Genomic DNA, 27807 nt, shown 5'->3' on the forward strand with positions numbered 1-27807 from the left:
TGCTAATATCCATTTCATTATTCTTTTTTAATCTACCCGGGATTACAATGAACATGACAAAAAAAATAAGCGACACAAACATACTCGTACATCACTTATTTCTGTATTCTAAGGACGGCGCAGCACCCCACCCGACACGCACTCGTCTGCGAACACGTAATGAAACTTCATGCTGTTTTTCGATATTTTTAATTGATACAATAACAGTAATCGTAATATCTAATCGTATACATTAGAGAGATGCACACGAAGAAGTGCCGGCGTGCGCTCCTAGATGCTAGAGCTAGATGCGGTAGTCCGCCGCGCGCAGTCCCAGCCGCGCCAGCTCCCGCTCGAGCCAGGCGGCGTGCAGCTGCAGCCTGCCCAGCGCCACGGCGCCCGCCCGGCACGCGCCGCGCGCCACGCCCGCCACCGCGCGCCCGCCCTGCAACACACGCAAGTGACACTAGCACCGTGCCGCACGCCAACACGCGGGCTGTCGGCGCGCCGGACCCACCTGTCCGTCGCCGGAGACGGGGCACAGCACGGGCGCGCCCGGCGCCACGGAGCAGGAGCCGGCGCGGCCCGTGCCGCACGCCATGTCCGCGATGCTGCGCCTGCGCGGCGGGCAGTCGCCGTGCCGCACCGACAGCGGCGTCTGGAAACGGCGACGCACCTTGCGTTACAAGTCCGACACGTGCGGGGCGCGAGCTCGCCGTCGCTCACCATCACGATGTCTCCGTAGAGGTCGAAGCCGACGGCGTAGCAGTCACTCTCCAGCGACGACTGCAGCTCCAGGCACGCTCCGCCGAGTCCCGGCTCGAAGCGGACTTCCTCCTTCAGCACCATGAGCCCGAAGTCGTTCGCGTGCGAACCTGGAACAACGGTCCGGTATCGATCGCGGTCGCCCGGCCAGTGGCAACCGGAACAGTCAGATGCGGCCGCCGGCGTTCGCAAGCGCCTCTATGGGACCAACCACTTTAACATCTGATAACGTCTACACCACCGGAATGTATAGAACATTACAAACCGGCCCGTGTCTGTAGTTCCAAACTAGCTGCGCCAGGCAGGGCTCGCGAGCTGGCGTACTGGCGCCGATACCGCCCGATTTCGCTGCAGAAGGTCACAGCACCAAAGTCGGACAATAAGACTAGCCTTTGCGATCGTAATGCAGTCCGTGGCGTTTGCGAATAATATTTTCGGTAAGATACTGACCGGAGCTGTAGTTGGCGTGCATTATCTTTTCGGCGATGAAGTGGCGGCGCGCGGGTTCCGTGGAGCCGGGCACGCGCGCCCACACCGCCTCGTTGACCACACTGCGGACGCACGTGGCCGACGTGAGCACCACCCGACCGCCCAGCACCGCCCCGCCGCAGTACAGGCCCGACTCGGCGCGCTGCCCGCGACGCACGTCGCCGCCCGGCCTGCGATTTGTTTGTAGGAGTGCCGCCGTCATGTAGCACATCATGCATTTACAGATTCCGCAGCGACACGATGGCGTGACGACTGAAACTTGTCGCGGGCGCACACATTGTGGCTGACTGAATGCATCGAATTTTCTTTACCGAACGTCTAATTAAACACACCTAATTGTATGATTGGTGAGTTTTAGATTATGTAGACTCTACGGTTTCGTGGGTGTCACAATCGATTCTGAACTTCAACGAAGGCCTCGCATTGCGTCTGATTAATGAGCTCAATACTCTAGCAGTGGCCTCGCACTATATTTATGGTAATATTTTGTACGTCTAAAATCATTAAAATAAATTCAAACAAATAGGGAACGTTCGCTGTGTGTTTACAAGGCACTGAGTACTAAGTACTGGTACCAAAGTTTGTTATAAACGGATTCAGATTATGTAATGAAATGCCGCAAAACAATATTGGCCTTACCAAGTTCAAAACGCGCATTAAAAATAAATTGATGATACAAGCTTATTACTCAATAAACAAACATTCAAAAGATAAAAACACTCGGCGGTGATGTCGCTTGATTATTTTGATTTCAATTTAGGCTATATCTGCTAGCGTGTACATAAATCTGTATTGTGTTATCTGTAATTGTATTTGTAATGGGCTTGCGGCCAAAGCACTCACCGGTAGAGCGCGACGCACCACGGGCAGTCGTCGTAGCCCCGCACGCAGCGGCCTGCGGAAACGAAACCCAAGCGTGAGCTGCAGCGCGCGCGGCGGTCGGCCGGGAGGGCGCGGTGGCCCAAAAGAGGTGAACTACAGTTGTAACAATACCGTATTGTAGTTACCTGACTCCGTCCGCGGCGCAGGTGTCGGCGCAGATGTTGGTCCAGGTGTCGGGGCAGATGTTGGCGCAGGTGTCGGCGCAGATGTTGGTGCAGGTGACGGCGCGAATGTAGGTACAGGTGTCGGTGCAGATGTTGGCGCCGGTGTCGGTGCAGATGTTGGTGCAGGTGTAGGCGCAGATGTTGGCGCCGGTGTCGGTGCAGATGTCGGTGTCGGTGTCGGTGCAGATGTTGGTGCAGGTGTAGGCGCAAATGTTGGTGCAGGTGTCGGAGTTGGTGTCGACGCGCCTGCTTGACTTCCTAATTCATAGGTGCAACACCATAACGAACCGCCGCATTCTCTTTAAAAAAAAGTGGTAACAAAATCATTTGACAGATAATATAGCCTAAGATAACAAATGTGACATTTTGTACGGGACGCATCTGCTGTAGCTGTGGAGGAGGAGTGGAGGAGGAGCGGAGGAGGGACTCACAGCAGCGGCTGGTCGAGGGTGCGGATCTCTCCTATAGCGATGTCGCCGCCGCAGGCGATGGAGTAGTTCCTGTAGCACTGGTAGTCGTGCAGGCAGAGGCCGGCGCGCGCGCCGCGCACGCACCCCGCGTACAGGTTGTCGCCGTCTGCGGAGCGGTGCGCCGTCGGTACAGCCGTCGCCAATATAACACATATTGTAATGTAATACATACAATTGCACATTACACTCATACATTCACAATATATCCGGAATCCGGCTTCTCAATGTGAACAACAACAACAATCATACGTGCTACTTTGTGGAGCAATGCCTTTTTAGGTTTTTTTAATTTTTGTAACAGGCGCGTCCATACTACAACAGCATGACCCAAGCGGTGCTGTACTGCAGTAGGATTCATATTATATATAACGCTTCGTAAAGTACGGGCCATCTTAGGAAGGCTGGGGAAAGAAACACTAAATAAAACTTCCAAACAAGCACTAAGAACAAGGCCAACCAAAGACTTAATATGAAGACCGTCACGAATATTATGCGATTTCTTATAAAAATGGATTCTAGTATTTATTGTAGAGTATGTAGAAAAACCAATGCAAGAAGATTGCTTTTTAAAGAAGAATCTTACCAGTTAGTACGAAGAATTTTAGTGAACAGTCGTTATTTTAAAAGAATAAAACAGATTTGTTGCACAGTGCTTCATAAATATTTGTGCGGATCTGGGGTTAGATTGGGGTTGGATTACCGCAGTAGGAACTGTAACGGCTACTGGTCCCAGCCTCGATGTTCAGCAAGATCAGGAGGCTCCTAATGTTAGCATGATAACCTCTCGCGCTAGACTCCTCGAGGCCGCTGGCGCCTCTGCCTCCATCACAAATCATCATCGCAGAGGTGCCGAGGGAATGAAGTCTGTAGATTGGTACTGGATACACCGCGCTGGTGTTGCGCCGAGTATCAATTTACACTTGGCTGAATAAACTTATATTATCGGTGAACTAGAAGAAGTATACTGCAAACATAAACTTCTGAACAGCTACTCCATAGCGGTCGCCTTCTATGAAGCAATACGATTTTTAACTACTTTTGCACCTAAGTATAACACTAAAACTACTAAGTATGCAGCGTGGTACACCGAGGCTATAGCAAGAATGTTAAAGTGAAAAGTTCTAGAAGTAAGCAATTGTAAAATTCATTACATGTTATCGGTCGCGTTATACTCCACCAAAGGTGAATTAACTTATTAAACATTATTGTTGCAACTACATACAGAGACCTCTCACACAAGTCATCTAACGTAATCCACGGTCGACGTGCCTTATCAAATACAAAGATACGCAAGGACCGGGCCGAGCCCCCGGGGGTGTGATCCAATGATAGATTGCAGAATATTTTTCATCTGTGCACCTTGAACTGGTATATGACACCAGTGTGGTCGATGACAATAACATTTCGATGCCCGGGTGTATCCTGCCATGTAAAACCTTTTATTTCAGCCATCCGACGTGGCTCTACGAAATCCTGATCAACTGCGACGAACCTGCCGTTGTCCCGCGCATAGTACTCGGACACCGTTGAAAGCCGCGCTGCCGTTGGTACCACGTGGCGCAGTTGCGAAAACATTTCAAACGGATGATCACGAACTCTTCAAAGAACTATGAACCTGTGCGGTATTCATTTTATATACTTCTGACAATGCAACAAATGGCGTGATTGTAACCGGACCGCGAGCGCGAGCGAATTGTAAAACATGCTCGTTTTAAGTGCGCTATTCTATAACGAACTTATGCTGCCATTACCCTGTCAAAAGACTTTGTACAAAAAATATTAATTGTACAAATGAAGCAACGCAAGCACCCTGACAAATAAAAATGAAGTTTACATCAAACATCGCTCCAGAATTTCAATCTCAATCCGCTGCACTACAACTTTTATTCGTGTCTCGTACTTTAAGCGCAGGAACATGGTAATACCTGGGTCGGCACGTTCGCCCGGTGCTGCAGAATGTGTTTGCTCGTGTTTTCCCTCAACGCTTCACAACATACGCAAGTTCCTGTAGTTATCGTTGACTGATACCAGTGTTTGTTATTGTTACATTATCTCACTTGACGGCGTGCTGTCGGAGCCGCTCGGCGCGCCGCGTACGTTCCTTGTTATAACGATCTCTAGCACGAGGCCGCGTTTATGTGTTAAAAAGTTATATGACGGTGCACATAAATAAATACAAACAAACATACTTGAGCTGGTTGTCGAAAATATGGCGTCGCAGGCGTACGGCGAGGAGTCCGCGGGGGCGGCTCCCCCCGCCGGCAGCGACGTCACCAGTGCCGCCAGCACCCCCAGTAGCGCAGTGCCCGCCATCAACCGCGCCGGAGCCGCGCTCGGCCTCCACCGGCGACTGTATACTGAGACAAACATGTAGACGATGCGCGCCGCTCGGTGCGCGGGGCGAGCTGCGTGCTGACCGCGGCGTAGCGGGGCTGCGGGCGACCGCGAGCCGTGAGCGATGGCTGGGAGAGCGTCGGCGCCGCGCGCGTCTCTGAGATACTGGCGGTCACACTCCAAGCTACTGCCTTATATCGCTTATCGCAACTCACGACTCGCAAGTCGCGACCCGCGACTCGCACCCCGCGCCCCGCAACGTATGGTGGGGAAATACTTAGACAGTGTCCAGTGACCTCTCTCTAGGCAACACCCAGGCAACTCTGCAGCCGGCACCCGGGCAAGCACGGGCGGCTTCAAACGCATAGCTGCCAAAAATAAATTTTACCACGGCCGATGAAATACGCTCACTGCCACAGCGGCCCAGCCGGGGCTTGTACTGCCGCGGTGAGAGTGGTTGGTTCGCGTCGTGCCTGTTTATGTAGTGCGACGACACCACCCGGCGGTACGGGTGCTTGCTGAGCGATTCGACAATTCCAGGGTCACGCGGTGCACGAGAAGACAGGACTACGCGCTCAGCTCGCCGCCTTCGCGAGAAAAGGAAGTCCGAGTGAGGGAATTTTTCGAAGGAACTGCATGTTCCTCAACTATTTGATGCTTTCACTCTTTCTCACTATGTGTCTAATAATTTTCTTCTAGTTACGAGCAATTATTAGACACATAGTAAATGATAGTAGTCGCGGGGCAGCAGGTGCGCCGCGCCGCGCGCTCGGCCATGCGCCGGGGTTATCGCCGCGGTCTGCCGCGCGTCGTTGGGAATCCAGTCTGCGATATCTCCGCGGGATAACCCGAAGTCGAGCCCCGCTCCGTCCGCGGCGCGTCAACTATATTTTTATTATTTTCCTTAAAATACGTCTAACGACACTTTGGAACACAACTACGCTCAAATATTTTTCAAAACTTCACGTGTGTCCGAAGTTCAGTACCATGCCTACAATACGTACAATAGGTGCTACACGCGCGCCAAGCGAAGCAGAGCCGCGGAGTGGCCGGACTCTAGCTGCCGGTTTGGAGGAGACTGTTCGAGATGAACACTCGGCTCATTATTCCTATAGCAACCGAATGTTTTGATTCAACCTTTGGTTTTTTACTGCGCTTTACCGATGAAGGCTCTGGATAGGATATGATGCTTCCTATTTTCCATAACCCTTAATTAGGCGCATGGGGTCAGAGCCACTTGAAATTCAAAAAATAATGGCTTACAGAGCGTACTAACGCTCTTTCTAGCTTCTTCCCTCCCCCGGGGTACGCGAATTAGTCGCATCCAAAACATTAACTCTTGCGCACACATCGCTGTCCTTTAGAGAGCTGACCCCATGCGCCCAGTTACGTTCCATTTTTTGGCGAAGGTAAGTTTTTACTTTTGTGATTTTTTTTTTGTGTTTATATTAGTATATTGTTTACTATTTATCTTTGTATGTGTTTTTGATACGCTATGATTTCTTTATGTTTTTTTTTTTGAGTTTTTTCTAAGCTTTTTCTTTAGTTTTTTTTTTAATTGAAATGCCTAACGACAAACAAATATTGCAACGGCTGGATGAAGTGCTTGATGAAGAGCAAGATGTCGCTGGTTCGTATTTGGTAGACGAAACTTTAAACGATGCTAGTTGATAGTGCTCATAATTCAGAAAACGAAATTGAGGAGTTTGAACATATCCAAGACATCCCTGTATCAACGAAAGGTAATTATTTTTTATCTATAAGTGAAATGGTGTAAAGTACCACCATCGAACGCAGTAAGGATCCGAGCACAAAATATTATTTTACATTTAGCTGGCAACATGGCTAGGTTGAGTTGAGTTGGTTAACCCGCCCGCGCCGCGCGTGTTGCAGATGACGCCGTCCAACAGACAGTACCGGCACGCGGACATGACTCCTTCAGCTCCGTGTACACGGTACAGCTCCGGCACGACTGCAGCGTTGGCTGTTCCGCGCGGGAGAGGAGCACCAATTTCACTTCATCGGTTCGTTTTGTGAAAAAGAGGTCGACGTGGAAAGCAGCAGGGAGCGGCGGGCGCGTGTGGCACATGATGCAGCTCGTGACGCAATGCACTCCGCACTCCGCGACCGCGCTGTCGCAACGCGCGTCCCCGGAGGCGGCACGGAGGACCGCGCGGAGTGCGGCGCTGCTGCTCGCGGCGGTGCTGGTGGGGTGCATCTGTAAAAAAATTGAAGCATCTCCTGCTATACATAGCCCCCTAAATTTTGCTGTTCAATGTATTCAGGTTTTCATTAAAAAAATAACACAATACGGTACAAGAATCTTTTATGTTCTTGTACAGCTTCGGATAAGGCGAGGTTCGGTACGGAGTGAAACAGTTTTTCCGTTCTGAGCATTTGATGGATATGTTTGCCTGTGTTACGAGGCGCAGTGGGAACACGTGCCTGCGATCCTTTTGACGTCCGGCGCCCGAACTCGAACCGCAGCAGAGTCGCGTGGTATTGTCGGAGCCGCTCCTGGCAACCGGGAGAAGAGCACTGTCCGCTAGCACTTGGCAGGTGACACACCATCGCTGCGCGGCGTCGCATCCGAGCGGCGAGGATAATCGGCAGCAGGGCGAGGCACGCCTGCAGCCACAGTGCGCCACGCCGGCGGACCTGGTGCCCTCCGCCATGTGCACGACGCCGTGCGCGCCAGACGTCTACAACGAACCCCTACCTAAGGACCAAAGGCAAACCCAACACCGCTGCCGATCAAACGGTCGAGTTCACTTCGTACGACTACGTGGAGCTGTGCCCGGCGCGCTACTGCAACGGGCGCGCGGGCCTCGCCTTGCCAAATGAGAACATTGCACAATCAAGCTACTAATTTTTATCAACTTTCACTTTCTGATAAAAGCTTAACCACCAAAAAGATGTACCCACATATATTGTAGCGCGCGGAGGTGACCATACACCTGCGTAACGTACATCCGACGTTGGCGATGTACCTTGGATGTACGAGAACGTGACGCGCGGACGAGTTTACTCGGTGCCGGCTGCTGTAATTAATATGAACGCCATCTAGGGGAGAAAACTAATAGTTAGGAATCAAAACGTGTTGACGGCAACACCCGCGCTGGGCGGACACGCGAGAGCTGAGCGGTCGCGCCGCGTAGCGGCACCTGACATACAAAAATTATCCGCGCTCATGCTTGGCCAAACACGACAGAGAAGTCACGACAAGTGAGAGCGCTCGCGGCGGCTTCGCTCTCGGCCGCCTCTTCCCTCTTTGTTCAACAAAACTGACATTAGACCTATCCTTTCACGCACACGCAAGACGCACACACATGCATCACGCATGAACGTACTTATATGATTTATTTATTATAAATAATATAGTAATAATAATACTAAAAACATTAATACTAAAATATTATTTTTTATATATAAACCCAACCTCATACAATACAAATTCATACATAGATCTACGGGAGCAGCCTAATTGGTATGCAATAAAGACGTGCAAGTAGACCTAGACCTTTCTGTGATAGCCCAGTTCATAGAACGAGCAGCTACACTCCTGTTTGACTTGGCCACATCACCAAATTGTTTAATGGCAGGGGCCGTAAGCAGGGATGTAACAAGCGACTCATGAAACAGTTCAAGAGTGGACACAGACAGCCCCCTATTATTGTAAACTAAAGCGTTGCTGGAGTTCCTTCCTCCACTTCGCCCAGCGCTAATGCTTTTCGAAGTGATAGTAATGTCAGCAAGACAGTCGCAAGCGATGTAGGTTTGGACCTCCAAGGCGCCGACGAGTAAAAATGTTAAACGCGTTTGTAGTAACAAATGACCTGACGCAACAATTCCATTCCGAGGGTGCACCAGGTAACTCCACGGAGCGTACTCCCAAGTAATCGGAGAGCTCGGCAATCACCTGTCGTAAAGTAGCAACACGCGGCCCAAGTCGATGGTCTCGACGGGGCATTAGAGCTTTCTTTCTCAAAATGGCAACCGCTTAGGCTAAGGTTCCTTTACGCCCTGCACCCACAAACCCGTAGAATTGGTGAATGCTGATAGGGCAACCGTTAATATTGCCACTATTGGTACTAAATGTAAATTCGTCACAAAAAGCCCTACCGCTGCGCGTGTCTGACACGTTATGTGATACAGAAACGGGCGCGCTTAGAAAACGGACTGCTTTTACTTTCTCATCTCCGCGACACGAGGCCGCCGGACACGCGAAAACAGGGCGCGTCATGTATGTATCAACTGAAATGCAACACCGTTGGGCGTAGTAACCCGAATATCTGTTCCACACGGGGTACTTGGGTTGTCTAAAGTAGGTAGTACTATTCATACACCTGGAAAAATAATATCACAAAAAGTCCCGGCAATCATGCGGCGTATACACGACCACTATTGAGGCTTGATGATGTCGGTATCCACGCGCTGAAGCAGAAAACAATTTGGCGTGTGCAGCCCGCGTCCTCGCCGGCAGCAGCGCCCGCCGCAACACAAGGCTACTCACCAGCACGTAGGAACGCAGTCAATCACTAGTCTCTAATGATTTTAAAAAAATCTATTAAAATAATGCAAACGCGAGATTGAAGACAGTTGTCGATGTGGATTTTCAACAGCGAACAAAGAGTTTTTAAATTGTGATTTTTTTGTCACTTTGATGAATAGTTGTTTCGACCGATGTAAAACTCGGCGCCAGCTTCAGAATGTATTTCAAAATCTACTTTGCGCATTTCAAATTTTCTCTGTTGTACTTAACGAGATATTTTGACACAGACTGGCGTATAACGCCAGTGAGACGTGCAGCAACTGCGGTTCCCACGGTGTAAGCGATCAAAGCGATTATTCATTACTCACACGGTGAAGAATTATTTACTCGTTTTGAAGCTGGTGATAGGGTTCATTTTCGACCAAACCGCACTCGTAAAATGGATAACATTCGCGCAAGCGTACACTAAAATTTATTATTTGTTCGAAATCACATTGCATAAAAAGGGACAAAAATATGTAGTTCCTAATGGCAGCCGACGAATGGAGCATCTTAGCGAATCAAACCCGCTCCTACTTCAGACTCTTTGAATTTGTCGCATTATACGATCGAATAGTCATACCGATGACAGAAGCTCCGGACAATAGTGTGATCTACAGTCATTATAATAAAGTCGAAACTTCCCGTTCAAGCACTTGACGGCTCGTGACTCGTGTCGGTCGCCATTTCCCGTAAAGGCCGCGAGCAGCGCGACATCTATCCAGAGTTTAGTGTCGTCGCGCGTACGGGCCGCCTGGTCGCGTACAATCCCTACTTTTACTTCTTGTTTGGATCTATTGTATCACAAAAAATGTCCAGGACGGATTTGGTGAAAATAGTGTAAATTATACGTAACCTCTATGCCGCCATATGACAAAAGCGTTAAAAACCACCTGGACGCGTCGCTGCATGTTTTTAGATAGTAAAATAATGAATTTAACACCGCCGCAGTCTTTCTCTACGAGTTGTCGCGGACGTTGTTGTGGGATCGATTTTTAGGAGTTTATTAATGAAATTATCGAAGTGTCCGCGAGTGATATAACCGCACCAGATAACCTAGACTTCGTCAGTCGGTCGCGTGCGAGAGGTGCAATCGATAGCGATAATAAAAAATGCATATTTTCTTTATGCTTTCATAAAGGCCACGTTTGACGCGGCGGCTGCATATTACCTCAGTACTGTCGAACGTCGTGACGATTCCGAAGCCGATGGCCGTGTCATCGCTCAGGAAGTGAAGTGATGGATAAAAATCTTTAAGGTTTCGTTTTCATCGAGGATCCGAAGCTTTGAAGGTTAGTAACCGTTTTTCATAATATTCCAAACCAAAAGTATTTAATGTTATCCAAGTATACAAAGTGTAACTGGTCGGCGACTACCACCGAGGCATTAAAAATCTTCACGCAGAGAACAGTAACCGGGCAGGACCGTCGCGGGCGGCCCGTGTCGTCGTCGCGTGCCAGGTCGCGTTATTGTCTGTGCGGTGACATTTATCTTTTTCAGCGAACGTGTTTGTTTTTGTCCTCTGTCCTCTCACCACTACTTTATTTTTAAAGAACGTTCTGATATACTCTTTGTTTAAATTACTTGCAAACCAGGCAATTGGTTCTGTTGTGTAGATGGTTTCTAATCACACCACCGTGACTAAAGAAGCAGTAGAGGTTGTAATGTGTTATGGCAGGTTGCCTCCCGGGAGCGACCATTGATTGTTACTGTTTATTTCCTGATTTGAGTGCACTTTGCACTGCGAGCAGTTACCCAGCTGTTATCTAGGGTGAAAGAATTATTGGCTGTGAATGAAGTGTTGGTGCCACTCCTAAAGACGTTGGCAGTGTTAAAACAAGAGTATGTTTGCAATCATATAACTATAGGTCTTATAGAGAAGTATTGTATAAAGTAGTGCTTTGAATGTTAGATCATTAATTTATTATTGCAGACTTAAGCATCCCTTTGTTACCTTACAATGATATTAGTTAAATATGTAGATGAATTCAGTTCACATTCTAGATGTTTAGAGTAAAAGTAAAAAATGTATCCAGTGCCCAAAAGCACATAATGTTAGGTCATAGCAAACATATATCTGTTTATGTATATACTCACTCTGCACTTCAGTGTAGTTCTTATTGTTTACCAAGATTCTGTTTGTTTAATACAGCTCAAAAAGGCAAATACATTGTTTTTAATATGTTTTGATTGTTTATGTTAATTAATAACTATTCCTTGTTATTTCAAGTCTACTGGGTCAGTGTTTGAGCTGCTGTTGTGTTTTTCACATTGTGAGAAAAGGTGTTTCAATGATGTTTGCATTAGTTGGGCTGTAACGATTTGTTAGCATATGATCTTTACTATTAAACCATTACTGTGCAACACCTTGTCACATGCTTACTTACCATTGATTTAAAAAAATCCCAATTATAAATTTACACCACTCATCTGCATTCAAAGTGTAAAGTAACCATACAGCAGTAACCTCATGTGTAGGACATTTTTAATTGGTTATAAAAATCCTTTAATTAGGTTAGATTTGATATTATTTAGATGCAGTATAATATACATTTAAACATAATGAGTTTTGTTTAATTGGAATGAGTAAATGTAACTTATTAATCATGCTTGCTGTGTGGCATTGTTGTAGGACAAGGTCTGTGTGTGTGTGTGTGTGTGGTGCTATGGCTCAAAGCATCTCTCTGTTGACAGAGCTGAGTCGTGTACTAGTTCTTTTCATGGGACAGGTCATAGCTTTATATTCATACTATACATTTTGTTTTTTTTTTGTTATATGATTAATGCATATTATATGTAAGCACTTGTTTAATTTAATAAGATAATAATTTAATTGACACACCGCTGCCTTTGGCCTTGTCTTTACGGAAATTTTATGCTACGGTGTGGGTGAGGCTGTACTGCAGTTTGAAGCAGAGTAACAATTCTCAACAGTAAATAGTTTTAACAATGTCATTCTTGTATGAGGTTATAAACTTTAGTTTTATGCCAACAATGTTAATATTCTTTATTACTATTTCAAAGTCAATATTTGGACTGTCTCATCTTGTGTCTCACCTTGTGTAATGGAAATTGTTCTCAAAAGAGAATATAAGCTTTTTGTCGGTGACTCATTGCCATGTGACAAAATGTGTGCAGGGCTGAAATCGTTTTTGTACTTGTACTGCAAATTGCCTGCTTTTGCATTTGCCTTTAGAATGATTTCTACATTGTTCAGGGCTCAGGATGCTTTCTTCTAATGTTGTCTTCTGTCAACTGAACTTCATGGTCTGTCTCAGTTGGGCTCATCGTGCTGCTTTAAACAGGTTTGAAGATTGTTGAAAGAGTATTCCTTCCATTATTTAAAGTAATTTAATTATTTACTGTCAGAAATTTCCTAGATGTCCTATCCATGAGTTAGTGTTAAATTGTTGTTTTATTTTTACTTGCATTGAGACATTAGTGGCTCATCATAGTTATTTATCTTAGCCCATGATTCTTGACCAACTACATTATAGGAAGTTAGAAGCCATGGGTCGCACTGAACAACTTAGGTATGTCCTTCAAAAACTAGACTCTCCTATTTCTAAAAATTAAAGTTGATTAGTTATCATGGCAGAGGAGAACAAGCAGTAATGGATTTTAGCATCTTCACATGTCCAGACTGGAGTGTGGATACAATAGCAGTGAAATAGCCGGCGCACGTGAAGTTGTTGTAAATGTCATTATAAAGAAGAAGAAAAACTGTATAGCCTGCAGTCGCGCAGGGTTACTTTCTTTCCTAACTTTGTTTCCTGCCGAAGAGAACGCGTGTGGGACTCGACGCATGTTCTGTGGCGTTCGATATTTTCTTTTAACGGTACTATATCAATTGACTTGCGGGGAAATCTAAGCCCTTGCTTCGGGCACGCCTATCCGCGTGTCATTGACAGTCTACGAGTCATATAATAATAAGTCGAGGAGCAGACCCTGGGGCGCGCCGCGACACGCGCGTCGTGAAGACCTGCACGTGGATTCGGAACCGCCAACGATCGGCCAGTTGTTGGCGTCGTGCGTCGTGCGTTTTTTTGTACCAACTCGTTGGTAGCAGGTGCCGCCGCCTGCTAAACAATCACACGCGGCGCGTCTGCGACCGAGGCGCTCGAGTGTTTGGACGATACGGCGACCTTAAAACAGGTTCGACAGAAGTCCAAGCACGAGTCTTAGTCACGGGGGCCGACAACCCCCCCCCCCCCCCCGACCGTTATGAAACGAAGCGTCGCTGATGTTTCCTCGCAGCGCAAACGCTTTCCGAAGTGGTAGTAACGTTATCAAGGTGATATCAACTGACCAAGTCGAGCTTCGGCGCTTTCCGGCTCCTTTGAGTCGTATCGACAAGTTGCAGCACAGGCCGAGGTGCCTCGGTGGGGGCACCTGAATCATGGAGCACTCCACGGAGCGCCCGCCGAAGCGATGTGAGCGCTTGGCAGCCTCCCAATTCGGTGAAATTGTAGTGTGTATGCCGCTTGGATAGCAATGCAAGCCAGATAAAAAATGACTCGTAAAGCGGCGCGGTGGGGCCGCACGAGCCGGCGCGGCTGCTGCGCGTTAGGCGTTGAGGGCGGGCGACGCCTTTTAAAATGTTTATGGGGCATGTGTATACGGTTGGATTTACTGGCGCCGGTCGTCCACGTCGTAGGATTGTAGTTATTGCGCTCCGGGCACAATTTCATTTTTGTCGAATGGAGGCTTAGAGGGGGAGCTCGGCTCGCGTGCTCGCGAAATGTCGGCGCCCCTGGTACATTGTGAGACTAGCTTAATTTGGTCACGCAGCACGAAATTTAAGAACTAATTAGTGGGGCAACAGGTCCGGAACGCGTATGCGCTGCGCTAGAAGGCGTCCTAAATGCAGATCAGTGCAAGTTTTTCGTGCATAATGCCCCTGCGCGTGCAACAAGGTGCCATCGACGTTGAACAAAAGGCGTCGCGGGCGGGATTTGTATGCTCTAGCGGTGCAGCTGCGCGGTGCCTCGTGCGAGGGTCACGCCGTCGATGCAGCCGCCCGCAGGCTGCCCGCGCGCACCTTAGCGCAGCGTGCGCCGGCTCCGTGTCCACGCGCGCGCCCGCCTAATTATAGAACGGTCGCGTCGTCGCCGGCACCCGCGCGTTGCAAGGGGCGGCAGCAGCAAGCGAGTGGCGACCGGAATTGCGCAACATTCTCTCTCTCTGGTCCCTGTCGGGTGTTGGTTGGCGCTGCTAGTCTTGCGGGATTGTTACAACTTCGTCGGTCAACAGGACTCGAATTTATATTTCCCCCACCACAACTTGTTTTCGTGCTCCACTTGGATGTTATGCAGCGCGTCTGTGTGACAGGGGTACACTGCTTCTTCGTCCCTCGGGGTGGTGTTGGGGGCAGTAGCAGTGGCTGTTAGTGTTGATGTTTCCTTCATTGTTAGGTTCTTAGGCGGACATCCTGCTAGTCCTCGCGGTGACTCGCCGACATGTTCGCGGCCTTCTTTCTCACGCACTCGATATGTGACGTGAAGTGAAGTGAAGTTTGGAGTCGAGAGTGGCTCCGAAATACTTGACTTGGATCTGTAGGCCGAAGAGTGACGCCACCCAGCATCCTTTGCTCGAACAGAGGCTCCGGTCTAGGTGTATTTTCTAGTAAATCCTCTGTGGTAATGATGGCTTCGCTCTTGCACGGGTTGATATCATATTGCTCGATGCGGCCGCACTGTCTGCTACTCAGCAGAACGGGCGCATGTCGCGAACACGGCTTATTTTGTTGACCCGGACAGGGCGGTGAACGCTATATTGCCGATGCCGCTGAGGCTGGGTGCGTTCTTCGGTTTGATAGTATCCATAATTTCGGCGATTGCTTCCTCGGTTATTACGGATACTGGGTCTCCCTCTTTAGAGAAGTACGTAATGCAACAGTGAAGTTCCAACGCCCCGCGCGGACCCGTCGCGATGTCAACAATTCGGCCGAGGGATTGCCCGCCCGGAGAGAGAGAGCTACGCGCCGCTCATATGTCACAAATTTTATCTTTTAGTTCGCTCTCTAACAAGATACAGAAGCAAGCAGGACTTGAACTTGTATCAACGATAAAATATTGATTGTGAAAATAGCGCGCGGTCGTTCTTGTTCGTCGATCGTAGGACAAAGAATGGACGCGATGATTTTTAAAGAATTAGACCGACGCGGGTAGCGCCGATTGCGCCGATTGCGTACAGAGGTGTTCGTTGTGTCCGTAGTAACGCTAAGATCTGTTTGTTGATTTGCTTAATGGTTTTATTTTTCAAGTGCGCTGCTGTACAAGGCGGGCGGTGCGGGCGGTGCGGAGTAACGCGTTCGTGCGCTTGTCGTGCAGGCGGCGCGGCGCGGTCGCGGATGCGGCTGGGGGCGCCGCGGCCGAGGAGCGCGCGCGCCCGCCGCGTGCTGCCCGCTGCCGGGGAGCGCTAGTGTGCTGCGCGTGCCGCGTGCTGCGTGCTGCGTGCTGCGGCGACCGCGATGCGCGCGCACGCCGGCGCCGCGGGCGCGCTGGCGCGGCTACTGCTGCTGCTCAGCGTGGCTGTCTACTCTTCGCACGGTGAGCACGTCGCGCTCGCGTCTGACATTACACTGACTCCGTGTACCTTGCTCCCACACACTCGCAGAATCTATAAATGCTAGTAAACCAACAATGCAGATTTGTACTGAGAAAAAAAACTTTATTCGGTTAGCGTGTTGTGCTTTTTATTAATTTTGATTTTACAGAGGTAGTCACCTAGAGCTGGACGGGGACGCCACCCGCTAAAGTAGCCCGCGCCGGCTACGGTTTTCAGATATTCGTTTAAACTACTATTGTTTGAAGTACGCCGACTGATACAAGTTTAGGAGGGTAACACGTTATGACCTGAAACCCGACAGCAAACAGCACCGCGGACTAGAGTCGGCAGCTTTTATTGGTTCCGGCGAGCACGCGCGTGCACCGGCCGCCGACCGCTCGGCAGCGGCGAAGCATTTGAACGATATAGGCCCTGTTTCTTACACTTCACGACATTTTAAATGGAATATGAAACAACACGCGGCCGCGCCCCGTGTCCGCCGCCCCTGCGGAATGTGCGCGGTGCCGCGGTGACCTCCCCGTGCCCGCAAAGTGTCACGAGAGAGAGTTTAACATCGCGGAGCGCATACCGGCGCAATGGCCGATTGCCTCGCGTGTAATCCTGCGAGGTATCCGGCACTGCGCCGCGCGGGGCTTCGCGCCTGCATTCCTGCGACGTCGTGGAATGCAAGCGCGAAGCCCTGCGCGCACCCACGTGCACCTTGTCCCTGCGCGCGCACCTGTAGAGCGGTGCAGGCGGCGCCGGTGCCGGCCGGCGTGTCTCGCTTTATTGTGATAAGAAATGGTAGGCAATCAGACGAAGACGTGTCTACCGCTGTCTCGACGTTGCAAGTTCTTGTGTCTGCGGTGAAATCTCGAAGTAGGTCACCGCGCCCGGCGCCGCCTCGCGCCACTCCGCGCCCTCCGAAGCAAAAGAATGTCAGTACAATTGTCTTTGTCGTATCGGTTGCTATAAGGATCGTCGACCGGAAGTTCGAGCTCGGGACACAAAAGGTTTTCTCTAACTCAGTGTCGGTGCGTGCGCAGCCCCGCGTGCGAAGCCAACGACAACACTAGTTGCAATGTCTCTGTAAAGAATAAAGCTAAGCTCCGTTGGATGATGCGACTTGAGTAGCAGGGACATCCCACCAGAGCGCGCGGACGATGCAAACTCCGCGCGGGTGTCACACAAACTGCGGGAGCGGTCGAGTGTGGACATCCAGCACGGCAGGGAGAAGAAAGTGCTGCGCGGAGCAGACGCCAACGAGCGGCACCTTCGCCCGCCGCCGATGGCACAGCGCACTGAACGCTGCCTGTGCACGGTTCATTTGCAAAATAATTATCTGATGTTCCGCCGTCGACGTCGACTCCGAGACGGGGCCCAGCGCGCAATGTTTCTCCCGCAGAGAAAACATCATGTTTTGGTAACATTGAGAGACACGGCTCTGTACAAACCCGCACTGACTGACACATGGAAACAAGTCTTCCCTTCCGCAAAAGTAAGATCGATCGCGGCGGCGGGACGCGTGAGCAGTCCTGGCTGTGCAGCAGACGGGGGCGCGTGCGACGCGACGAGCTCTGCAGCGCGTTCAGCGGCGCCGCACTGTGCGCAGCAAATTAAAACGGTACCTCCCACAAATGCAGCAGCCGCTCCAGCGAGCGCCGACAATAATGCGAACAATCTGCAAAACTTAGGAAAAGTGCAAACAAAGCACGCGGCAGCGGCCGGGCCGCGCCGCATTGTGTGCGCCGCGCCGCCTCATTACCGCGGCTTTGTTCCTGCGCTGCCCGAGCGCGGCCAATCCTTCTTGAGATCGCACCGGGCGTAGGAGGGGGGGGGGGAGGTTCCGGACCTGGTGCGCTGGCCCGATGCCCGCACTCCAATGATTTTCCCTAAAATGCGTGTTTGCGTGCCTCACTAATCGTTAAAAGTTATCACCCGAAGCGGTCAATTGTACACAAGTCACGAATTAAAGGCCGCTCGTGTGCGACGAATGAAGGATTGTACCGGCGCGCTCACGCTGCGGGGACGCCGAGGAGACGGACTTTCCGGTTGCAGCGCGACCTCGCCTCGCACTTCGCTGCGGAACTACGGAATGCCAACGGTTGCGTTGAACGATGGCCGCCGGGAATAGGTCCGGAAGTGACCTCCCTCACCCCCGGCAACGCGCGAGCAGCGAGTGTGTGCCCGTTGCGGAGGTTTCAGTGAACTACCAGCATAGGCTTTGTTTACTCCCTAAAAGAAATATTTTGCTGGTAAGGAGCGGTGGTGCCCCGCTGTGCACGCGCTGTGTCGCGCGATGTCACGGGTCCCGCGGCTTCCTATACGTAAATCGTACTTCGTGTTTTGTTTGAAGTTTTAAAATACGTTGCGCCGACGACAATGTTAGCGGCTTATTGCTAGCGACGGGCAACGCCAACACAGCGACAACTTGTCAACCGCAGCGCACGCGCACGCACATGCGCCCGCGCCTAACTTGAAACATTTTGAAGTTGTCCGGGAAATGGTCTGGTCGCGCCCCGGTGCGCGTGTCGCTACCGAGTATTACGTACACTGTAACGTACCGTCGGCGCGTGCTGTGCTATTAAAAAGGCTGCGTTGGTAGGTGAAAGAAAACAGCAACTCGGCAACAGAAGAAAAATATATATATTTAATTAAAATGGGTAGTGGGTAGAAGGAATGGTCTGATTTTACATCACAGCTCGGTACTCCCCTGATGATGGTGGTAGCCAGCCGCACGATCTCCCAGCACTGCTCAGGCGGCAGCAAGTTGAGAGCAGGGAACGCACCAGCTACCAAGTTCACAGGATGTGTTGGTTCCGGTGCGAGGTGATATAAATTCAACCTCAATGATAGTAGGTTATTTTTTTAGTATAAAACTCGCACCTGTGAATAAAAGTCACAGTTATAATATACATATATAAATATATGTGCAATTTGCTTCGCTGACAGTAAATCCGGAGATGGCTGGCGACAAAGGAAGGGAAGAAGCCGAAAGCAGTTGATGTGATTGTTTACTGTCAGAACGGAGTTACAAAATGTAAAGCATGTAAAACAAAAACAGGAGAGATAAACAAATAAACAAATTGAAAAGTAATAATGAATACATAACGATGGAACTGTGGACACAGGCAAAACGTTGAGCTCCAACTTATAGCTGAACGCTACTTAATATTAATGTCTTTGTAATATTTGTTCAACACTTACCCCTTTGGAGTGCGAGGCGATATAGAGATTGTGGCATGATTTAAATGACGCCCAAAGAATGAAAAGGACCAGGACGTGAATTTATAATGTAAATTCTAATTGGCCCCGGCGCGTGAAACGACACGTAGCTGGTGAACGCGACCGAGGCCAGGATCCTTCTCCCGAGCACTGATGTAAACTGCTGTGGCTGGTGTGCGGGCGCATTGGAATGTTTGTTATAAAAACAAAGATCCGCTGAACCAATAGCACGCTTCCACGACCCCACGCCACTTGAGATGTACCGTTCCCCGCCAAGGGTTGGACAATTTTTTTTGCTGTATTGCGATTTAAGAGATGTTTCTTGTGTTTATATTTTTTGGTTAAAATTGTAACTAAGATTTATGGGACGTTAACTTGCAACGTTACAGTGCAAGCGTGCGCGCCCCGGGCCTTATTCAGTCAGAAACGTCAATTTCAGCCGCTGACCGAGTGCCGTTAGGTTTGTACGTGTCCGAATAGAATCAGGGGCTAGAGAAATGTACAAATCTCATAATTGCAGATAGATCAGCCGGGGCCGCGCGGGGCATACTTCCCGCCGACAAGCGGCTCCCGGCGGCTGGCGCTACACGAGTATTCCATTTGCCCGGCGCCGGGCCGCTCCCGCGGGAGGGGGGAGCCCCTTTGCCTTCTGCAACGTGCGAGCGCGAAGCCTTGCGTCCTTTTGCGTCGCTCACCACTTGAATACAGGCCTCGGTCGAGCGCTACCTATGCGACACTACCAGCCCGCCTGTGCAACTGCGGTCTTTGTTCGTTCAGCACTTCGGCCACGCTCCGCGCCCCTCTTTCAATGGAGGTCACTTTTGAACACGTCCTAAACTGTGTCAATACAATATTGAAAATTATTTATTTCTCACCTGCCCAGTCACGACGATGAACTAACAATAACGCAAGTGGACCGGATCGCGACGCAAACAGGGCGGGGGTCTACTACCTACAATTAATTCCGATTTGTTTACAAGGCAGTGATGTCGAGCGACGGATGCTGCGCCCCCGGCGCCCCAGCTGCGCGGCTTGTTTGTTTGTTTTTTGAGTTTTTATTCGAGTAACAACAACACGACTCAATGCAAGTCTAGTGTGCTCGGTCCGCTGCTCTGAAATCAGTGCGCTCCGAACATTTGTGCGGTCGCCTCTCCCACCGCGGATTTAGTTCAGCTAATCGGGCGGTATGTTTTGCTCCTATGAAGTGATGTGGAAAACGCGTTCAATTAAATAATCGAGGACAAAGCTGTTGTTTGGCCGGTGCTGCCGGCGGACCGCGGCGTCACGCGACGCTGCCCGACCAAACAAAATATAAGAGAAGTCTCGGTCTGCCGCCCCGCCGCCGGCTGAACTAAATGCGATATAACAAAGGAGCTAATTACAGACGCAAAACAAAGTGTCGTGCGGCGTGCTCGCGCTCTGTTAGACTGCTCCCCGCGGCCGCCGTCGCCTTCCCAACGCCTACCCGTCGGGCGGACTGTCGTGGTCGCGGCGCTTGTTTACTTGCCCGCTCCACAGAACATCAATTGGACATCAATGGACAGAAGATCAATTATTCAGCAAATTTATAAAATTTATGGGGAACAGGGCCGCAGTCGCGCGGTGTAATCCTTTGGTCTCCAGCGCCGCTCCGACGCGAACACGTGTTTATTGCAAAAATTGGTTGACGCCGTGCACAGCGATCGCACTGTTATGAGTCTGCTGAGAAGTATTTTAGAAAAAGATTTAGTAATAGAGAAAATAATTTTAGGAAACTATCAGTTGAATAATTGAAAGGGAACCGTTCGGTGCGGAGGATGGTCGGAGTGGCGGAGTGGTTGCGCTTGCAGGACGTCGGCTGACGCGGTGCGCGCGAGTCGGAATGTTAAGCGGTTAGGATCGGGCTGCTGTGTAGCTGCACGCAACAAGAACAAGCGACAAATCTTTGAAGGAATTTGTGAGGACGGTTGCGACCGGCATTGTGTGTCAGCCCCTGTCAATGCGGTCTCATAAGGAGGCGCCAGCAGTTGCCGATCTGACTCGAATCTGTGACCATCACCGTCACCGAAGCCTTTGGCCCCGCGAACACGTACGCGTCGTCCCAGAGATAACAAGGAGTCACGTGACACTGGGCTCACACGTGGGCGACGCAGCGCCTTGACAAATATATAACACACTCGGTCTGTATCCTTTAACACACTACCGTTACATTTACTAGGAAACGTGAACGTCGACCTCCAATCTCGACGATAAAGGTATCCCTTCTGTTGTTAAAGAGGCCGTTGAATTACTCGGTTTCATTTCATTTGTAAAAGCTTACACAAAATTAAAACTCGTTAAAGTATTGTCTTTGTGTGAGCTGTGTTTAATCCCTGTATTTGGTACGTTGGCAACGCCTGCTCTGCCGAGTTGCAACGGGTCCTTATATTTCACAAATTACCTTTTTGTCAACGGCGGCGACGACCGCGGACGTAAGTTTTATGTGTGTTATTGTGTATTGAGGAAGTGGTGGTATCGCAGGCGGCGGCTGTACGTTCCCCGCGGGCTGGACGGGGAGCTGGTTCCTGTCGGGCAGCCCGACCCTCATCGCCATCAACGCCACGCACATCCTCACCAAGGGCGAGTGCTACGAGTCCGAGTCGCACGACAAGTTCCTGCTCTACGACAGGTACGTGCCGTCGCGTGCTGTCGCGCCGCGCCGCTCCGCGCTCTCGCACACGCGCGCATTCATTGTTTCTCTGCCCGCAGGCGCGAGGAGTGCTACCGCTGCATGGTCATACTGGAGAAGCACAAGTACGTGCTGCAGTACAAAGAGAGTGAGTTGCCTTCCATCGTATACCGCCCCCCGCTGGTCGCCGCCGGCTCAGCGCCAGGACACGTCGACATCCCCGCAAACAGCCATGGAGCTCTAGCTGCGCGCTCTGCCTGTGTTTGGCGATGTCGGCGCGTGGCCTGGCGCGGCGGGCCCCACACTTACCGGCGGTGCGTTTGCTTGCAGCGTTTTGTTCGGAGAAGGACTCCATGTCGTCGAACTGCGAGTCGATCAACGGAGACGCGCCGCTGAACTCCATGTTCCGCAAGGAGCCGCGCCCGGTGCCGCAGCCTTGCCCCTTCCACCCCGCGCCCTTCACGTTCACTTACAGCCGGTAATGCTCCACCTACTTATGACCAGCACAGAGGGCGACGTATGCGCCTCTTCTGTCCCGCAGCGCGCGCGTCCGCCCTCGACGCTCGCTCAGCCGCGGTGTGCGCTCCGAGCGGCGGCCGCTGTGGCCCAAGTGCTCTTGACTATAAAATATTGGCCGGGGCTCTGCTCCTACAGATCCATCGCTACACGCTCATCGATCTCGAGCTAAGAGTAAGAGTGTGCTTGCTTATAGACCTCACGTTTATGCTATTATTACGCTCGCGGCTGCTCGATCAAGAGCGGCCGGCGAGCCGCACGGCAGCTGAGCTGAGCGCGCTTGTCGCAGGGGCTCCGGGGACTGCGCCAACCCGCCGTCGCGCGCCGAGTCCTGCACAGACGACTCGCGCCTGCTGCTGCGTTACATGGCATGCCCCGACGTGCCCGGCACCGAAAGCAACGGTGAGTTAGTTGATCCCTGCGCCGCCCCATCCCGCCAGTGCACTCTTATGAACGACGCTCTGGTCTCTTTGCAGTTGAAGAACTGGTGTGCCTGGCGACCTGGAAGGAAGGCTCCACGCGGTACTTGGTGGGACAGATCTCGCAGGTGCAGAGGAGGAACTCCATAGCGACGGACGAGGACACTTACAGGTTGGTGTCGCTACGTGCCTGTTTGTATGCGTGCGATTAAGTTAATTCAGAAGAAACTGCTGCAAATAATGGCGGCAATCATCAGCGCTTTGGAGATGCGGTGCGCAAAAAAGACAAAAAAGACTTTGGGAAATGTTTATGGACACTTTTCTCTGAAATCTGAAGCTGCAATGGCGCTGATCTTTCAGCGCTGTAAGGTTGTTGGCACTGTGGAAACAATGACAAGAATTCACACGTGCGCAAAATTATTCTCAATGTTCCGACCCATGGTTTTTCTTTCTTTCCTCGGCCGACGTGAGAACTTTTTCAAATTGCAGGTGCTTCGTGTACAAAGGGCAGCACAGCGACAAGAGCATGACGTACAACATCGCGCAGTCCGGCGACGCCACCTGCAACGGCCTGTCTTCGCCCACCGACGGCAGCCGCATCATGAAACTCACCACCAGTACGCACTACCCCGCCCCGCCCCCTGCTGCCCGCCCCCGCTGCCCGCGACGGGGCGCCCCTCCTCCGGACCCCGGGGCGCTTCGGTCGCTCCACAGAGCTTTTATAATCGTTGAGTAATGTCCGAGTAAAATCCTCACGAGTCCTGTTGCCGCAGGTGACGACGAGCACAACCGCTGCCACTTCCCGAGCTGGATCGTGGAGCACCACAAGTGGTTCAGTCTCGACCACACGCATCAGTACCACTTCACCACCAAGAACGCGACGCTCAAGGTTGGTCGCAATCCGCGCCTTGCGCGTGTAATCTGCCGGGCGGTTCTACAAAAAATGAATTTTGATACCGTGGTATTTACGCGGCTGTTTCAGATAATGGACGAGAAAGGTTCGACGGAGGAAAAGCGGCTGGTGTGCCACTCCATCCTGGAGCAGCGGGACAACAAGTACATCAAGCTGGTCGCGCACGTGACGCGCGGATGGTGCGTGCTGCTCTTCTCCTATACATCTACACTCATCTCATCGCTTCAACGCCTCGGCCTTGTTGTTCTTTCAAAACCTTGACTCTGGCCGTTGCAGCGCTGACCGCACGTACCGGCGACATTTTGTAATATAGATATCTTACGGTACATACCCACCAGAACTTCTTCAGTGAGAATCGGAGAGTTCGGGTGAGATGCGCCAGTATTACTTGTTGTTACCTGACGTTGCGGGCGCCTGCGCATGTTGCAGTGAGTCGGGGCACGTGTGCCTGCAGTTCCACCGGCGCGAGGGCGGCGTGCTGGAGCTGCAGCAGGCGGGCGGGCTGTGGGAGGCGCCGCACGACGCCTGCGCCGACCGCGCGCCGCAGCCCTACATCACGCTCATCAGTACGTGCAACCACCGACCAACGTGTGTGTGGATCGCGTGTGTCGCGTGCGTCGTGTCGCTGAGCGCGCTTTTCGTTGCAGGCACGTCGCTGGCGCCGAGGCGCTGCCCGCTGGTGGGGCGCTACGCGGTCACGAGCTCGCTGGCGGCCGACAGCCGCCGCCGCCGCCGCCAGCAGCACGCCGCCGGTGAGGCCCCTTTACACTAGACCCAAACTGAAATTGAGGACTCTTAACACTTCTGTGCGTCGACCGACAAATGGACAAACTGAAGTCCTTGTGCTTCTTCTTAGCTTATTAATTAGTATTATATATATGACAAAGGCGGATGAGGAACATCTGACGGAAGAGGTTGAGGAACATCCCTCTGGTCATTCCTTTCCGTATCCATAATACCCGTTGAGGTAGGTTGTCGAATTGAACACAAGTTGTCGCGGATCACTTATTATTATTAAAAGAAAAAAAAAACTAATTTTTATTACAAATAATTGAGTTAACAAAGAATGATTAAGATAAAAGAATCAACAAAAGAATAGAGTTGAGTGAACGCGATGTTCCCGGCGCGACGTGCGCGCACTGTGGCTGCCCAAGCACGACCACCCCACAATCGCGCGCGCGCACGCCGGTTGCACCCGAACGCAGGCGACCTCGCCAACCATCCGAGGTTTCATTAAGCTAAAAGCTGCAGTTGTCACTTAATGTCGCTTCGCTCTGCGGCAGAATGTCTAATGACTTATGATTTTGATCATTTTATACGCACAACGCTGTATTTCTACATTTCTTGTAATATTGTCGCCTACCGAGCAGTTATCGATTCTACGTTTCCCGTGGCTGTAGGTGTAACAGCTTAAAATCAATTGAGAAATACGATGTCATTAGCTGGCGCCCAAAATGAACTCTACACGAGATATTGCAGGAACAGTGTTAATATAATACCGAACATATTACAGAACAAATTTTATTAAAACAAACAGAAACTTTTAAGAAATCTTATAACAAATGAGAACATTGATGTAACTCATCATTACGCCTGGTGAGGTGACGTGGAACCCGGATGTTTTGCCTCCAGACATGGATGATGTGGTACTCCTGTCAACACAACACGAGCTTGATATTCTGCTGGTGTCGGAAGCCTGTTGCACCACAACGTCGCGTGTAAAAGTACCGGGTTACACAGTATATATCGCCTTCGCCTTGAAGTGACCCGAAGGTGTGGACAAGGCCACTTATTCCATCACTACGTTCATACAACGCGCGCATCGGACAGCGACACCCGACATAAACCGTGCAAGTGATTTGCGGAACATTCCGATGCAAGTAATATACGAGGGCATGGAACAGCGACGTCTCCGTCGCGTGCGCCGAACGAGCGGAGACAAGGAAGATAAGCGGGAATTCAACAAGGCTGTTGAGGAGTCGATGTTCAAATTAAAGGAATGGCATGATGATACTTGGACTGGCTTAAATCTGCTCTAGAAATAGCAAACGGAACATATCAGTTGATGGCCAAACAAAATGTGACATCGGCCAAGCACTGAGCCAACCTTATCAGATGGCTTTGCCATCAGAGCCCTGCTACTGTATCTGAATTATGGAAAACAATAAAAATCTCTGAAGACCAAAAAGCACCCGACATTGACCCTGTTACCAATAAGGTCTTTGTTAAAGGTCAATACGAGATGTCAATAATTATGCAATAAGCAAAATGAAAATGTCAGTGTGTGTGCCCAAATTAGCCGCGCCCCGGGAACAGCAAATCAAAAAAACCAAGCGATCCGATCAAGATGTTATTGAGCACGTGCATTATTTTATTAAAAATAATGCACGTGGAGCCGAATCAATGAAAGTCAATGAACTTCATATCTACGTCGCGATGACGCGCACAGCAAAATTAATCTTAAATATTTTCGCAAAATTAATATCAAAATGTAGGTACTTTGTAGTCTTGAAGATAATACCTAAGAAGGCCTCATTGTAACTTGTCACCCTCGTCGCTGTGAAAGCCAACAAGAACCCTTTGATCTATACGACCAATAAACACGCCGCAACAACGACGCAGTGGGCTCGTGCCGACCAAAAGACCTTTTATCAATTTCGTCAAAGATCTGTGGAAAGATCATACTGCGCAAGATCTTGACCATTTTAAGCCACGACGAAATATTAGCTGGTCATTAGGTTAGTTTTCAATAGTTTTACTCAGTAGTGAAACAGATTCATGGACTGACTGGCAAAATTAGAAATACCCTCGTGTGAAAGGAATATCGCTCTGCTGCATTACTTGATGTTCAGCAGGTTTTTGGGTGCAACACAAAACAAAAAATACTTGTTTTATTTGACAGCCAATGTGCAATACATTCTATTTTTAAAAGATTTTACACTTAAAGTAAGGGGCGGGCAGTCGGTAACGCTGTTCTGTTGGCAGGCGACGCGGAGGGCGGGGGCGCGGGCGCGACGGCCTGCGTGTCCGGGCAGTTCCACAGCGCCAGCATCGGGTGCGGCGCGGCGCAGGACACGCTGGAGCTGAAGTCGCACTGCAGCAGCGTGGCGTACACCTGCCACGGCGCGTGGACCGAGGGCTCGCGCGGGTTCGTGGTCGCGTCGCCCGTGGCGCGCGCCTCCACGCACCCGCACACCTTCTGCTTCATGTACGCGCTGCGGCCCGACAACGCGACGCCCACGCCCCCGCTCGGCGCGCTCGCGCTCAGCGCCGTCGCGCGCTCCTGCGACCGCCGCGTGCTGCCCGGCCGCACCGGCGACAAGGCCTACAACCTCACCGCCAACGGTAACGCGCCCTATACTCTATACTCCTCCCTATTGCTCCCGGTCTAACTTCAAATCTTACTCTCACTTTTATTAATTTCATTTATCTACATTATAAGTTTTCTTATAATTTTCGGATGGTTTTAATATCCAGAAACAGTAGTTTTTCGTTTTGGCAGTTGATTGTTTCACTTTGAGCTGGCGCGGCCCCGCGCGCATATCGTCGCTCCTCATTACGAGGAGCAGACAGAGAAGGCGCCGGGCCCGTGCCTCGCGGCCGCGCGACGGTGCGCGTCTATCGGCTGATAGGATAGCGGTCTTATAGGCCAGTTAATTTCCTTAATATTGAATAAGCAAAAAAAACTTGTCGTTGGTCGGCAGGCACATGCGAGCAGAGCAGCAAGTACAACAGCGCGGGGGCGCGAGCGGCGCCGGCCGCGGCCCTGCTCACGCTGGCGGCGCTGCTGCTGGCGAGCCGGTGATACGCGCCGCCCCGCAGCCCCCGCGCCCGCGCCGCCCCGCCGCCCTCCGCGTCGCCTCCGCGCCCCCCGCAGCCCCCGCGCCCCACGCTCGACCAATAGAAGTATAAGTGTCGGGCGCG

At 50.9% G+C, this 27807-nt stretch overlaps 2 protein-coding genes across 2 annotated transcripts; one reads left to right on the top strand and one right to left on the bottom strand.

The window, feature by feature from the left end:
• Nucleotides 1–200: 200 nt before the first annotated feature.
• LOC137922935 (uncharacterized) lies at nucleotides 201–7758 on the bottom strand. Its single transcript, XM_068766046.1, has 12 exons — nucleotides 7396–7758; nucleotides 7001–7301; nucleotides 6050–6161; nucleotides 5380–5670; nucleotides 4939–5270; nucleotides 2711–2855; nucleotides 2241–2578; nucleotides 2077–2128; nucleotides 1195–1403; nucleotides 706–854; nucleotides 497–637; nucleotides 201–424 (listed from the first exon to the last, which is right to left on the bottom strand). Exons 1-12 carry the CDS (start codon nucleotides 7756–7758, stop codon nucleotides 284–286), a joined length of 2574 nt encoding a protein of 857 aa, XP_068622147.1. The 3' UTR covers nucleotides 201–283.
• Nucleotides 7759–16058: 8300 nt separating this feature from the next.
• On the top strand, nucleotides 16059–27766 carry LOC137922836 (uncharacterized). Its single transcript, XM_068765924.1, has 13 exons — nucleotides 16059–16165; nucleotides 21888–22035; nucleotides 22116–22183; nucleotides 22366–22513; nucleotides 22841–22953; nucleotides 23028–23142; nucleotides 23460–23587; nucleotides 23744–23859; nucleotides 23953–24062; nucleotides 24313–24449; nucleotides 24531–24635; nucleotides 26869–27228; nucleotides 27588–27766. The coding sequence occupies exons 1-13, from the start codon at nucleotides 16087–16089 to the stop codon at nucleotides 27686–27688; spliced, it is 1728 nt and encodes a 575-aa protein (XP_068622025.1). The 5' UTR covers nucleotides 16059–16086; the 3' UTR covers nucleotides 27689–27766.
• The last annotated feature ends 41 nt before the right edge of the window (nucleotides 27767–27807 follow it).

The sequence above is a fragment of the Battus philenor genome, unplaced genomic scaffold (assembly GCF_028537555.1).
Source record: "Battus philenor isolate CCGP_79_NKW_IND1 unplaced genomic scaffold, ilBatPhil1.0.hap1 SCAF_20, whole genome shotgun sequence".
NCBI classification, from domain to species: Eukaryota; Metazoa; Arthropoda; class Insecta; order Lepidoptera; family Papilionidae; genus Battus; species Battus philenor.